Source organism: Leptonotus elevatus, chromosome 22, assembly GCF_054856555.1.
Source record: "Leptonotus elevatus isolate MCC_2025b chromosome 22, RoL_Lele_1.0, whole genome shotgun sequence".
NCBI classification, from domain to species: domain Eukaryota; kingdom Metazoa; phylum Chordata; class Actinopteri; order Syngnathiformes; family Syngnathidae; genus Leptonotus; species Leptonotus elevatus.
Genome location: NC_141260.1, coordinates 3,260,456 through 3,276,186, shown reverse-complemented (window position 1 = coordinate 3,276,186; position 15,731 = coordinate 3,260,456). Strand labels below are relative to the sequence as shown.

At 41.5% G+C, this 15,731-nt stretch overlaps 1 protein-coding gene across 6 annotated transcripts; it reads left to right on the top strand.

Moving 5' to 3' along the window:
* Positions 1 to 312: 312 nt before the first annotated feature.
* LOC147155418 (uncharacterized) lies at positions 313 to 15,449 on the top strand. Of its 6 annotated transcripts, XM_086066699.1 has the most exons (10): positions 313 to 459; positions 556 to 675; positions 856 to 918; positions 1,036 to 1,104; positions 1,206 to 1,273; positions 12,076 to 12,090; positions 13,316 to 13,330; positions 14,157 to 14,189; positions 14,592 to 14,659; positions 14,740 to 15,449. In XM_086066699.1, exons 5-10 carry the CDS (start codon positions 1,267 to 1,269, stop codon positions 14,830 to 14,832), a joined length of 231 nt encoding a protein of 76 aa, XP_085922825.1. In that variant the 5' UTR covers positions 313 to 459; positions 556 to 675; positions 856 to 918; positions 1,036 to 1,104; positions 1,206 to 1,266; the 3' UTR covers positions 14,833 to 15,449. The 6 variants fall into 6 exon arrangements, 2 of the variants coding, with proteins under 2 accessions (XP_085922825.1, XP_085922824.1); XR_015092360.1 differs by having other exon boundaries at positions 14,157 to 14,659; XR_015092361.1 differs by having other exon boundaries at positions 13,316 to 14,189.
* Positions 15,450 to 15,731: the final 282 nt, after the last annotated feature.

Here is a 15,731-nt window from a genome sequence, read left to right as displayed (position 1 = left end):
TTTTCTGATCATGTCTGGAAGGTACACCTCAGTGACAGCGATGGGATGTCGGTGCTTGCGCGGTTGCTGTGGGCTGCCGTCAACCTGCGGATGGAGAGGACTGCACCACCTGCACCACCTGCACCGGCTGCTCCTCAGCGTTCGCCACCAGCTCGAGTGTTCAGACCAAAAGTGGTTGTTAAGGGTGAGGTCACTGCGCCTCAGCCTTCCAACCCTTTTGACTGGACACTCGTCGGGAAGGCCAAGGAGGTAAACGCAAGCCTAACATGTTTTTGAGAACCTCCTAACATGTTTTTGAAAACCATCTAACATGTTTTTGAAAACCATCTAACATGTTTTTGAAAACCTTAAATTTTATGAATGTGTGTGTTGCAATAATGTCACTAGTCATTTCAGAGCAGCTCGGTTGTGGACTCTGAGGTCACCTGTGGGCCCACTGGGTGGATGGGCACTCTCCAGGTTTGTGATGGTGATCATGGATTCATTCAGCCTTTTAGCTTGGCACATGTTAAATTTCAATTTCTCTATTTCTTTGTTTGTTTTGTTATTTTACAGTGCAACGTCCCATTGAACCCTCTCTGGTTCAGCCCACCCATGTTGGAGGCGATGGACAAGCTGTCTCCAGCTCATCTTTCCAGCCCTGAGGACTGCCCAGTGGTTCCAAAGGACAAGAAGGTATTTCAGTTTTCCTTTTTTGTTTGCCCGTTATGTTTACATATCTATCTTTATGACAAAAAAAAAGTATAGGTAATTGTCCATTCTTGTAGTAACAATGCTTCGCAGTAAAAGCAAAAAAAAATATATATATATATATACATATATATTTATTTATTTGTTTTTGCTCTTTCTTGTTAGGCATCCACCGCAGGGCACAGACGACAGCGGCCAGCCCATAAGAGCACACGGAGAGAGCACCAGGTTTGCATTGCATTCTTATCAGCCCTGAGAAGTCTTACTTAAAATCACAAACAGAAATTAGTGACTCTTCACACAAGTGCTGTGTGTTAAAGAATTATTGTTTGCTTGTCGTTTCAGCCAGAGGAAAGGCCAGCCCCTGCAGAGGTCACTTCCAGACCATCATCTCCCTGTCGTCCTGGGACTGAGGTAATTTTTTTATACTCACAACATTAACCATGAACATATGAAATGTTTAAAATTATATTAGTTAGAATTTAAGATAATTAAAATGGTTTCAATCATTTCAGGATCCTGCTGTGGGATTTCCTCAACGCACGCTATCCGTGAGGGCCACACATTCACAGATGGATGAAAGGTACTCAAGTTTTTCTCGCAACCACCAGTGTACTTGTATGGCTCTCACTTTCTTGGCCTTCCATGCTGAGGGGTTGCAGTTTAATTCGCTTGAACTTGACAGAGTGCTTGAACACGGGGACTCTCTTTACGTGGGTGCTAAACAGCAATTGATTTTGGACCATAACTTTGGGAATGATCACTTGACTGTCGAGGAGATGCCAAAACAAGTCATGACGGACACCAATGTCTATAATGTACAGATGCATGAGCTCAGCGTTGGTTATGTCATAGATGACGGTCATTCCCAAAGAGACTTGGGATTGTCTCTTGGAGCTCAGCTTGAGTGCTTGTCACAAAATGTCACTCATGCTTTCTTGATTGTGAATCCAGAGTGTTTTGCAGTATTCCGTGACAGATCAGGATACTTTGGGTTATTTGATTCACATTCCAGATCTGAAGTGGGCTTGCCACACCCAAACGGAACTGCAATTATGTTGACTTTTTCTCACTTGTGTGGCTTGGTTGAGCATTTGCGTCAGCTTTTTGAAGGAAATAGCCGGTTTGCAACATATGAGTTTGTGCCAGTCTCTTTTCATATTGACGGCAGTTCCATTAACACGCATCGGGATTCTACTACAACCATATCAAAGGCAAAGGAAGAGCTACTAATTGAATTAGGTGATTTCCCAACTAAAGCGATACAAATAGTGGTCGGTATTGTTCCAAATCAAGAGCTACATAGTGCGGTACATGTTGTACCAAATAGCCACGCAAGTCAAATTAATTACAGTCAAAATATTCCGGAACCTCAGCAAGGACTCAAACTGCTGCATGTTAATATAGATGTTTCCAAATTGAGTAAAAGTCAGCGTGCAAAACATTTATATAGGAAACGTCAACACATTCGTAAGTGCCAACGACAACTGTCATCTAATTCTAAATATCACAGTGATCTGTGCTTTAAGGAAAAAAAGAAGCTCTATCAGAAGAATAGATACAACAGTGATTCTGCTTTTAAGGCAAAACGGCAGCAATATCTGATTGATAAATACCAACACGATCTTGCTTTTCAGCAAAAGCGGAAGATATTGATGAAAAGGTACATAAGAGAAAAATACAGAAATGACCTTTCTTTTAAAAGTAAACAAAAACATTACTTGCGAGAGAGGTACAGGGAAGACCTTTCTTTTCAAAGTAAACAAAAACAATACTTGCGAGAGAGGTACAGAAATGACCTTTCTTTTCAAAGTAAACAAAAACGATACTTGCGAGAGAGGTACGAAAAAGACCTCTCTTTTCATGGTAAACGAAAACATAACTTGCGAGAGAGGTACAGAAAGGATATATCTTTTCAAAGTAAAAAGAGAAATTACGTGCGAGAGAGGTACCAAAAAGATTCGGCTTTCAGGCTTTCTCATATTAGGCGCTGTTTACAAAACAAAAAGGGCAGGCGTGATTCAAACGCGCTGCAACGTATTCGCCACAAGTTAAATTGTTCTGTGAAAATCAAAAATAAATATAGTCGCGTCATTCCCCAGTGTCAGGAAATTGAGCAGGATCAGGCAAATGGTGTAGTAGACGTCTCTGTGGAATTGAAGCAGGCACTCGTAGATCCAGAAATGGAAGCCACCATCGCTTCTTTCCGGGAAAGGGTTCGGCATGGGCCTACGTATATCTGCACAGTGTGCCACCGTGCGCTTTTCCCCAATCAAGTAAAGCGTTGCAAACGAGCCAGATACACCAAAAATGTTGATGTGGCGCTTGCGTGCTTGACAGGCCAGTTTGTTCACACTTGTAGTTGCCCCGCCCCATGTACCGTTCCTCAAGAACGGATGCAGGAGTGGATTTGTCATACCTGTGACAACCATCTGTTCAGAGGTGGCATGCCACCCCAGGCGGTGGCAAATAACTTGGCACTGGCACCCATTCCCGAAGAGCTGTCGGAATTAAATGTACTTGAACGACAGCTAATTGCAAAAATCATCCCTTTTGCAAAGATTGTTGCGTTGCCCAAAGGACGGCAAAGGGCCGTACACGGTTCTGTGGTGTGCGTTCCATCAGAGATGGAAGCCGTAGTGAACTCCCTCCCAAGGCCGCGCAGTGAGGCCCAGCTTCTCCAGGTGAAGCTGAAGCGCCGCATTGTGTACAAAGGTTACCAGCATTTTTACACTGTCAACATGACAAATGTCTTGGCAGCGCTGAGGACACTGAAACGCATTCATGCAGAATACAAAACTGTATCGATAGATGAAAGCGCTCAGTTTGAAAGTCTCCAAGAAGAGGAAGACGAGGGGGTAGGAGGAGAGGACATCCCTGAGGCCGATGCACAGCCAGAGAGCAGCGACACCCCCGCAAACAAAGAGCAACAGACTCCCCAAGAGAGCAAAGAGGAGCTCAGGCCGGGCTTGACACTCGACACCTGTATGCAGCCTCCTGACATCGCGCAGGAAAAGCTGTCATATGGGGACGGCATATTTAGCATCGCTCCTGCCCAAGGAAACAAGCCGGTGGGATTTTTTGCCGTGCCAAACCTCGAAGCCATGGCCTTTCCCGTTCAGTTCCCAACAGGACAGAATTCACTCGATGAGGCGAGAGAAATTAAGCTGTCACCCAGTTTGTATTTCAATGCAAGGTTATTCTCCGTTGACACTCGATTTGCCAAAGATCAAAGTTACCTTTTCTTTGCGCAGTTTGTGACAGAAACGCATCTGGCCACCAACAGCATGTCCATTCAGGCCCGCAAGGGGACAGCCCTCACTTGGGATGGGAAGAAGATTTCAAACCGGATGCTTCAGGACAAAGACGAACTGGAGAAGCTCATCCAAAGAGAGCATGCGATGCGCTTCATGCAGCCCTTGAGAGGCACGCCGGCTTTTTGGGAGGGTGCCCTTAGGGACCTCCATGCAATGACCAGGCAGTTGGGCAAGCCCACATTCTTCCTTACCTTTTCTGCTGCGGAAATGAGATGGCCCGAAGTAATCGAAATAGTCAAAGCACAGCAAGGCGAACAAGGGGACTTTTCCCATCTCGACTGGAATGCCAAATGCGATGTTCTTCGCAGCAATCCCGTCACAGTGATGCGCCTTTTTGAGAAAAGGATGGATGCTCTTATGGCATTCATCCTGTCTCCTGCACAGCCCCTCGGTCCGGTAGAAGACCACTTCTATCGTGTAGAATTTCAAGCCAGGGGAAGTCCGCACGCTCACATGCTGCTCTGGATTAAGGGTGCGCCAGTCATCGAAGAACCCGACCCCAGATGTTGTCAAGAAGCCATTGACTTCATCGACAAGTACATCACTTGCAAAATACCAGACCCGATTGAGGACCCTGAACTGCACGACATTGTCACCAGCGTTCAGGCACACAGCAAAAACCACACAAAGTCTTGTCGGAAAGGAAACGTTTCTTGCAGATTTGGGTACCCCAAACTGCCGACGGACCAAACCACCATCACGTTGCCATTCCAGACGGAGACTGAAGACGTCCCAACGGACAAGAGTGTGGAAGGCCAGCATAGGAAGCAGGCGGCCAAATCGGCTCGCCTCACCGAAAAACAAAGGGAGGCTAAAGAAGAACTCAAACGCATCAGAGAGATCCTCATGGACGCGGATGTCCCGCAGGACTTGCCGGAGCTTCTCAAAAAGGCCAATTTGACAATGGACAGCTACAAGGACAGCGTCATTAATCTGACCTCCGGAATGGTTGTCATGTTGAAGCGTGCTCCAACGGAAAGCTGGATCAATGCTTACAACCCACATCTGCTGCGGGCATGGAACGCCAACATGGATATTCAGTACGTGCTCGATGACGTCGCGGGTCTCATGTACATGATGTCGTACATTTCCAAACCGGAGCACGAGATGTACGAGTTCCTCACGTCTGTCGTCAAAAACTTGAAGACAAAGCCTCTTGTCGACAAAAAGGACGAGATGAGGAAAATAATGGCGGCGTATTCCAAGCACAGAGAGGTGAGCGCTCAAGAAGCGGTGGCGCGGACATGCAGTCTCCCTCTGAAGAAGTGCTCGCGCAGCGTAGTTTTCATCCAGACTGCTGAGGATGGCGTGAAATTGAGTCTACCCATGAGTAGACTGAGGACCATGCATCCGGACGCAGACAACGTGTGGATGTCTGGTCTGCCAGACAAATATGTGGCAAGACCTAGAACGGCAATGTTTGAGCGGATGTGTCTCGCCGAATTCGCATCCGAATACCGGGTCGTCTACGGTCAGCAGACTGAGGGCAAGAATGTCATTCCCCTCTCACACGGCAAGGGATTCATCCAGAAACGGATTGGAAAAGATGCCGTCATCAGATTCACTCGCTTCTCGATCAAAAAGTATGCTGAGAAGTATTACAGGACCCATCTTAAATTGTACCTCCCCCACAGAGACGACGCCGAGCTCAGGTCTGAAAACCTCAAAACGTACGAGGAGTTCTACGGTGCCCGGGAATCAAAGTTCGGTCGGGTGCGGGCTATATTCGACCGCAATCGGGGGCGGTACGAAGGACGGGGAAAGACCGTGGACAATGCCTTCGAAAAATTGAAAGAGCTTCGTGCGGTTCTCAACGCGTGGAGCACTTTTGCGCCGGAGGTAGAAGCAGAGCGTTTGGAGTGTGTTGCCGAACGCGAATCTAATCCGTTACAGGAAGACCCGCAAGATGAGGTTCCGGCCTACCAGGACGCTCCTGGTAGCGGCGCGGTCTTGCCGGCGTTTGAGGCGCCAAAGTTGAGCGCCGAGTTTGTGAGGAACATGTACCGCAGTCTCAATGAAACGCAAGCGTCCGTCTTTTACGCTGTGCGCGAGTGGTGTTTGAAACGCGTTTCGGATCGTCTCCTCGAGCCCTTCTTTTATTTCATCTCCGGAGGAGCTGGCTGTGGTAAATCGCATGTCATCAAGTGCATTTACCAGGAGGCCAGTAAGATTCTCCGCCAGCTTCCCAGGTTCCGCAGCGAAGCGGATATGGCCAAGCCTGCTGTGCTGCTGACGTCGTTTACTGGCACGGCGGCTTACAACATCTCAGGGAAAACTCTTCATTCCCTCTTGAAACTCCCCAGGACTCTAAAGCCTCCTTACCAGGCGCTGGGGAATACGTTGGACGCATTGAGAGCAACCCTTTGCAACGTGGAAATTTTGATCATCGACGAGATCTCCATGGTCTCCAAGGAACTCTTTGCCTATGTCCACCGGAGATTTCAGCAAATCAAGGGCAACCAGAGACCATTTGGGGGCATCTCCGTTCTTGCAGTTGGGGACTTCTACCAACTGCCACCCCTCGGAAGGTCCAAACCCCTCTGCGTTTCTGACAACGATCTTCTTGACCTCTGGACAGATTTTCAGATGGTCAAGCTTACTCAAATCATGCGGCAAAAAGACGACGTCGCTTTTGAACAGGATCAGGGAGAAGGGGAAGGCTGATCCACTCGGCGATGGTGACAGGGCGTTACTCACCACGGCTGTCACGGATGCGCGAGACCTCCCTGCGGATACTCTGCATATCTTTGCCACCAATAAAGAGGTGGATAGGCACAATGCAGCAACTGTGGCTGCTCTCAAATTGACTGTGGTCAATATTCCCGCAGAGGACTACAGGAAGAGCCCACGGTCGGGGGCGATGGTCACTGTGACCAAAGTGATCATGGGGTCGAGAAGGGATCTACCGGATGCCCTTCAAGCTGGTGTAGGAGCTCGGGTTATGCTTCTTCGGAATTTGGATGTTGAGGACGGATTGGTGAACGGGACCTTTGGCACAATAGGCAACATTGTTCAAAGTGCCCCAAAGGGGTCGGCGGAGAAAGTGACCTTGCTCGGACTGAGGCTAGACAATCCCGAAGCGGGCCAGAAATGAAGCTTGCCTTTGGATGCACGGCTCACAAAGTGCAAGGCATGACGATGACCTCTGCAGTGGTGTCTCTTAAGCGTGTGTTTGAACCTGGAATGGCCTATGTTGCCCTAAGCCGCACGACGTCACTTCAGGGATTGAGGGTCAATCATAAATTTTCAACCTGCTCCTAAGTTGGTCATTTTTCATCCGATTAAAAAACTGAGAACATGCTCGCGTTCCCCAAACCCTTGCCGTTCTAACGAGCCATTTCTGGAATCTGCATCTTCAACCGTTAGGTCGTGAGAGGCTTTTGTTTGAGGTGAGCGTATCCTATACAAAATCAATGGAATGTGGGTGCGTGACGTCTCGCAACAAGTTAAAATCAAATGTGTGTGCGTGAATGATCTGTCGTTTTTGCATAGCAACTGCCTCAGCCAATCATCTCTCACTGTTGAGCTCAACTCAGCCCCTTTTTTTCTTGGTGTACTCAAGGCTTGGCCTATCTACGACTACTACTATTGCAAATACTATTACTACTACTACTATCTTGGCCAATTGATTAGGTACACCCAGGATTCTGGTCAATTAATTAGGTACACCCTGGATTCTCGCCACTCCGCCCACCCAGGGCGGCGGCCATCTTGGCCAATTAATTAGGTACACCAAGGATTCTCTCCCCTCTGCCCACCCGGGGCGGCGGCCATCTTGGCCAATTGATTAGGTATGACCAGGATTCTCGCCACTCCGCTCGCCGAGGGCGGCGGCCATCTTGGCCAATTGATTAGGTACAGCCAGGACTTTTCAGTCACAAAATGTTTTTATTTGATTATTTTCCAAATTTGTAGCGTGACTATTACTGTGTTTTTTGCTGATTATGGTTTATTATTTAATACTAAAAATTGTCCATTTCCTTTGCTAAAATAAATGTTTTCTTTTATAATATTGATGAGTTCTTCAAGATGCACAAACAGTGACTGTGCGCATGTTGTCTCCACAGTTTCCTCAGGGCACACATAGACATATAAAAGGAATTTGTAAGATGTTAATAAAATTTGGTTAATGGTGTAAATCAACAAATTCAAATTGGAAGGTTCATTTAACTAGATTGTTTTATGTTCAATATACTTAAAAAAAAAAATCAGTGACATGTACAATGTAGCCAATAATAAAATATATAATACTGGATATTTTGTAGAAACATTTCATCGCTTGTAAAGATTTGTCTGTGTTGAATAATTTAGACAGGTGATAATTGCTGAAATTAAAATAACAGATTAATCAGATTTTTTTAAATGCATAGTAATTAAAATATGTGTCACTCCCTTAACACTGAAAACAAAGATATGAATTAGACAATGGTTGGTTCTTTTTAGTGGTTAAAAAAGTGGATGTTTGAATTACAATTTTTATCTTTTTATATGTATTTATTTTTTTATGTCGATGTGCAAAAAACACATACAATTGGTCAAGCAGCGCATCCACTACCAGACAGCCTGTCCTGTATGTAGCAGTATGTCCTACTCGCAACCCGCGAGTGTTGTATGACACAATCCGCATTATTGAACCTTGCAGCTGCACGCAGCGCAGTTGCCCCCTTAAACTGGTCTAATAATGGAAATTTGGACGTTTGTGGATCAATTCAGATTTGTCCCCGTCTGAATCAGAAAGAATCTGAAATTTTCCCACCCCTAGTGTTAACGTCATGACGACTTTTGACATTTGGTGAATCAAAGGTTAATATAGTACAGAACGTTGAAAATAATGCGGAACTAAGAAGCACGGTACCAGTCCTCTTCGAGATACTTTGGAAAGCGCACACACCAACACACGCAGTGTGCGCTGATGAAAACAAATATGGATGACCATCATCTTGTCACGAGGGTGGTGTTTGAGGACCCAAACGCAGGGCAGCAGAGATGAGGGGGCACAGGCGAGCTCCAAAAAAAGGTTTATTTTAATCGAGCAAAAACAAGGAGGCAAACTAGGCACAGGTCAAAAAGAACAAAACAGAACAAAGTCCAGACCCAGAGTGGGGCTTGACATGGCAAGACATAAACTGATTGCTGTAGTTGCTGCATAATGTCTAACCAATAATTTGAGCCGAGCTACGTTATAACTACAGTATAAGGATGCAATATTCATCAGCCTACACCTGCCACCAGCTGATATCCAATACACCATGTTTTACAATTATTCTCTTTTTCTTTCACCAAATACCTAATGTATAGATAACGTAATACTGTACACTAGGCATGGGACGAGACAGAAATCCCACGAGACCAGATGTCTCACAAGAATGAGTCCACGAGAATGAGATGAGATTTGTAACAAAAAGATGGCTAATATAAATCTTCCCGTTCAAGGCAACGACGAGTCAAGTCGTCATAGGCCGTGACACGCTGCCGAGAATAACTTCAAAATAAGAGCCTAGCAAGGCATTGATGTCCATATATTATTGGTATAGTAAGGTTTATTTTGAAGATGGCCTTCTCACTGCGTTTTCCCGTCATAAAAAAGTTGCTGCGACTGTCTTCCTGACAGTGTACGCTAAATGTGACCTGCTCAAAAAAAAAAGGGTCCGCATGACGGTGCCATTAGTTTTGAGTTTGGGGCAAAAAAAAAAAAAAAAAAAAAAGATAGTTTAGACAAAAATGTCGATTTTGAAAATTTCCAAAAAATAGCTTCCTTAATGTCTCTATTATTATTTCCCAGCATCATCAAAGTTAAATTTGTAATAGAAATGAATGAAAATAAGTCATTATTGGAACAATTTGGGCAACGTGTTTTTAGCTAGTAGCCCGTCTCGGAAACCTGCCTCAAAATAACCAAGAGTTCCTCGCCTCTAACGTCACTTAACAAATAATTTATATTAATGGAAACCAAAAAAAAAGTAAAAAAATAAATAAAAATACACCATAATGTGACCCTTCAGCATGAAAGTGAACAGAAGACACACATCATAACAACGGCATCCAACATTGGAGTAGAACAGCTAAATGTCATCAGTCCGGGGCAAAGGTTTGTAATCCAAACAGTGATAATCTCCAATTCTGGGATCTCTTTCTTAAACAAATATATTTCTACTTTTAATTTAAATGAATGGATTCATGAGCTAAAGCATTTCACATTGGCGAGGGTGAAACTCAAGCGAGAAGCCGAGCAGTTTCCACCAGAGCAGAGTGACAGACTCTAGTATAAAAGTTGTTAAATACATTGTATGTAATAATGTAGGCTAATGTAATAATGTATTGTATGTAATGTATATATTGTACATAATGTAATAGGGCTGGGTATCGATTCTAATTTCCTCAATCGATTTGATTTCGATTCACAGGAGTTCAGTTCGATTCGATTTAGATTTTTCCCAATTCGATCCGCTTCGATTCAATCAATATTGCTTAATTATGGAACATCAATTCTTCTTAAAAATCAAGGGAATGATTAAAAACGCCACAAACAACTTCCAAATTAAATTATTTTGAGGTCGTAACTGGTTAAATGATTTAGTTTAATGAAAGTAACACATGTTTTAATCACTTAAGTGTTACACAAACATTGATGAAAATATTTCCATAATTCTAATTTAATAATTCAAAATAAAGATTCTGAATGGACTCAAAGTTCAACCAATTAGGTCTTTCATAAATGTAAAAAAAGACTTTTAAATTAATGTGAACAATATGAAACAAGTGAAGTGTACAACTTGAGTGGGTTACAAAAACTTTCCAAGAAAACAGTAAGATACCTTAAAAATGGCCTTGAAAATTATATTTTCTTAAAATAATTGATTCATGGTTTTATGAATCGATATCAGGCTCAAAAAGGAAAATCGATTCAATATCGATTATTCAATTTTTTTTAAACAAATTTCATCGTGCCAACATTAAAATTGGTGTAACTTTGTATATTTTTTAGGTACGCCCATGTATTTAAATCATTTTAAAGGAAAATAAGTGTAGAATTTGAATATATGAATATCTAAATTTGTATTTATTAAATTTTTTTCTTAACCAATTAGCACACTTTTGTCACAAATAAGCAGATTTATGCCTCGGAAAAAAATACATCTCGTGCTTTGCAGGATGATAAATCTCGTGTCATTCTAATCCCGCAAATTCTCGTATTACGAATTCTCATCCCATCCCTACTATACAAAAATAAAACTGGGATATTTAACATGTTTTTCTCTTTTCGGATCGGTAACCTTCCACATCTATACTTTGCACATTGTACACCATAAAAAACACCGACAATGGAAGTTCAAACACACAACTGTCCAAATGCATTCAGCCAAAAGTCTTTAGTGAATGTCTAGGTCTTAGATGAAACCGGTTGTAGCTGCTGCATATCTTACCAATAATTTCAGCCTAGTTACATTAAAACTACAGTTTAAGGATGCATTGTTAGCAGTTCATCCATCCTCGCCACTAGCTAATATCCACCTCATGTTTTCCATTATCCCATAGATACAGTTGGTTTCACTTTTTTTCTCACCAAAAACCCAATGTATAGATTAGGAAACACTTTACATTCATAAACTAAAATTGAATACATTTTACGTTACTTAAACTTTGCACATTCTACACTAGAACAATATCTACAAGGGAAGCTCAAACCCTCAAGTGCACACTGTCCCCAGCCAAAAGACTTTAATTATTGTGTCTCTCAATGTCTTAGATGAAGCCTGTTGTAGCTGTTGCATAATTTACTAATAGTTTAAGCCTAGTTACGTTATTACTACAGTAGATGCATTACTCGCAGTTCATGACACGACGTGGCAGATTTAGGACTCAGACGCAGAGATAGGAGTTTGAGGCCAAGGCAGATATTTATTAAACAAAAACAGCTAATATCCACCTCATAACCTTTGTCATTATCTTATAACCAAAGACATTTTCACTTGTTTTCACCTAATGTATAGATAAACAAAGTAATGCTGTACATTCCTTTAGTATAATGAAATAAATAACATGCTTTTCTCTTTTATTTACTTTTCAGCTACCAACGCCCCAGGTAACCTCCCACACCTCTTTGCACATTGCGCACCAGAATAATGATTTGCAAGGGAAGCTAAACACACCCATTTGCCTCCAGTAATAAGTTGTTTGCGAATGCCTAAAGGTCTAATGTGAAATCTGATGTAGTCTAACCATTAATTGGAGCCTAGGTTAGCTATACGTTATAACTACGGTGAACAGATGGATTATTAGCAGTTCATCTGGCTGCCACTAACTAATATCTACCTCACAACTGTTGTCATTATCGCATAACCTAAGTCGTTAGCACATTGTACACCAGAAAATGATCTATTGTACATGGGAAGCTCAAACATTAAGTACTCAACTGCATCCAGCTAAAGGAGTCAGAATTTTCCAAATAACTGTTTCAGTTGATTCATAATATATTTTTGTTTGTTTTGTTTTATTCATTTTTTCCTTTCGAACACATTATTACAGGTTACATCGATCACATCATATCATTTGTAACAATGACATACGAAAGAAGGGCTGACGGGTAGAAGCCATGGCTTATTAGTAACCCGTCCCCATCGATTCTTGCTCTACGCACGAATAAGTGGTTAAGAAAATGAATGGATGATTTTACTACGACATACTGTATTTGTGTATTTAAATCAAATAAGTAAATGATGTAGAATAAAGGAAACGGTTGTAAACTAGATTATAGTGAATTGCTGTAAAAGTAAATACAGTAACTAATTTATATACAGTAAATGCTTGTAAAAAAGGCAATAATGTACTGAGATTTTACAAGAATTAGCTGGCAACTTTTTTGCCACTTATTTCTTGTAAATTCTAGAGTCAATTCGTTACAGTGCAGCCAAACTTTTGTTGTAGTTGATTCATAATATCGTTTCAAGAATTTACGGCTAGCTAGCTACATTACAACTATAATTTTAGCATGTATTATTATCAGGGACTTGCGGTCAGAGGCAGGTAGGGGAGGCTCCTTTACCTTACTCCGTCCTGCGTGTGAAGAGTAAAATAATAATGATTATTATTATTATTATTACATGAAATAGCCTAGCTATGTTATAACTACAATATAAGGATGCACTACTTGCCGTTCATCTGGCTGCCACTTCTCAACCTTCATCATTATCTCATAACCAAAATCATTTCCACTTTTTTTCACAAAATCCTAATGTATAACCAATGCTGTACATTCCTCAAGTATAATGGGATAAATAACATGTTTTTCTCTTTTATTTCCTTTTCAGCTAACGACGACATAAGTAAAGTCCCACACCTACACTTTGCACATTGTACACCAGAACAGTGATCTACTTGGAAAGCTCAAACCCTCAAGTGCCATTGCCTCAGAAACATGGAACACACATAGAAAATTATCGGGAACACTGATCCTAACTGAAAAAATTATTTACTGATTTTAACACGGATTGGTTTGTTACAACTTACAAACAGACATGCAGTTATGTTACCAGTGGTTACATTTATAATCGGGGCTTTCATAACCAGGTTAGCAAAAAATAAAAAACGTCTACGATGGGAGAACTTGTTTTAAAGTACTAGTAGCTTGTTTTCAATCAAGATGTTGCTTTAAGTGTAAAAACTATAGAACAGATCAATGAACTTCGTCTTGATAAATCACATGTTTACATCGATCTGATGAAGGTAGCGGAGCATGTACACGGAAGATCGGAATATGCAAGTAGTTGACCAGAAATCTTCATTCTGGAATGTAAAGCCTTTTTATTTTTTTTTACAGTGTGGTGTTGATTAAAGCACAATTAAAAGCTTTGAAAACAAATGTTCCAATTAAGGTAAAAATTGAAATAGAGGCTAATATTCTATTTTGGATTCATAGTTTTATTCTTGACTTCAAAAAAGCCCATGCCTCACCAGTCACATCATTGATTAATTAGTCGATCATTTTCCTTGCCATCATCAACTAATATATAAAGCTCTCAATTTCCCACATTCTACCACACAGTAATTTTAACAAATGTTTTGTCGGGCTTTTTCTTGAAAGGAACAAAATCTATTTTGACTACTACCACTCAGATGTGAAATAATAGAATTGTTGTCTTTTGTTGGTAGTTCTCCAAGAGGAACCCACTGGAGGAGGAAGAGGTACTGTGACATCACACGCACATGTGCTCACATGGTCCATGTACTGCCAATCACTGGGAGCAAATCTACTTGTTCATCAAAAACAACTAGCATTGCTGTGCCTTCACCAGTAGATGCCAGCAAAGCACAAATGGTTGCTATCACTCATGCGCTGTGAGAAAATGCTGTGAAAACTCACCAACAGACTCAGAAGCGTCTCGATGTTATTCCACTTAATGGTTGTAGTAGTCTAGATATCACTTTAATTGGGCTGATGACATAAAATTGCCACTCAAAGAGAAAAACAGCAGTTTTCCATCGACATTATGCATAATTTTGTTGTGGACTAAAGCAAGTCACGTTCAACTAAAGAGTAAAGAAATAAGTAATTTAGTTGTTGTGTTTCTTCGTATTGCCCAACAGTGTACGGGCATATAAAAGCTCAGGTTATCCATGCCCTGGGAGTTAACGTGACAGAGATCATCCAACAAGTAAGTGCATGCAATACATGACGCGCCCAGCAAAGAAGTACACATTCTTGCTCTTATTATGAATGTTTGTTCTCTCACAGTTCCTCATTGATTTAACCAGTGGAATATGCCCGGAATGCGAAATTGAGATCAATACAACGGTAACCCAACAGCAGATCCTGGCCTTAGCCTGATGGAGTTCTAACTTCTCCATGTGCAACAGAGGAGATGCCAAGTGTTCCAGTTTATCAAGAGTGGCGTATGCTTGCCATGCACATAGGGAGGACTTAAAGGCATGCTCAACTAAATCTGACAATAAAAGAGTATACCGGCATATTGCTATGAGAAAAACTTCTTCTTTTTTTCAGATCTGGAATGACATGCAGGACAAACATAGTACCAGAATATTATTCATATTTTGAGTGAGTTGATTTTTCTGGACAAATAAGTTTTTGCACTTAATTTTGGTTTGCTGTGAATCCGTTTTGTGCCATCCTTGACCTTGAACTGTCTTTTTTATGTACGAGGGTATGAGGTTATTCTTTGATTATTTAAACCCTTTATGTTGAAGGCTATTTTTTTTTTTTAATACATGGGCCATTGAGAGATGCATTTGTCAGACGAGGCCCATTGAATTATCATGTGGTGCAACCAAAAAGAAATAGCCAATGTGGGACTTTTATTTTGAAATACATTTAAAGACAGGAGTTTGTATCATCCACAAGACAACCAAGAACCCATGGAAGCATCTATCAGGTTTGTCTCACAACTATGTAAAATAAATAAATAAATAACTTTTTAGCAACATGTATATATTTGGACATCATGTGGTATTACCTGAAAAAAATGTTTATATATATTTTTCCCCAACAAATTTATATTTTTATTATAATTTTACTTGATGTTTTGTTTAGTTTCGATGGTGAATGTAGCCACAACATGGCTAAAGGAGCTTGGCGGGGTTATTGGCCCAAAGTGCCCCTTTATCTATTTATTTATAGTTTAAAAAAATATATATATATATATATTATGATTTGCTTTTCCTTTGTTTGTGAAAGTAATTTTGTTGCCTTGCAAGACTAAAATTCAGCAA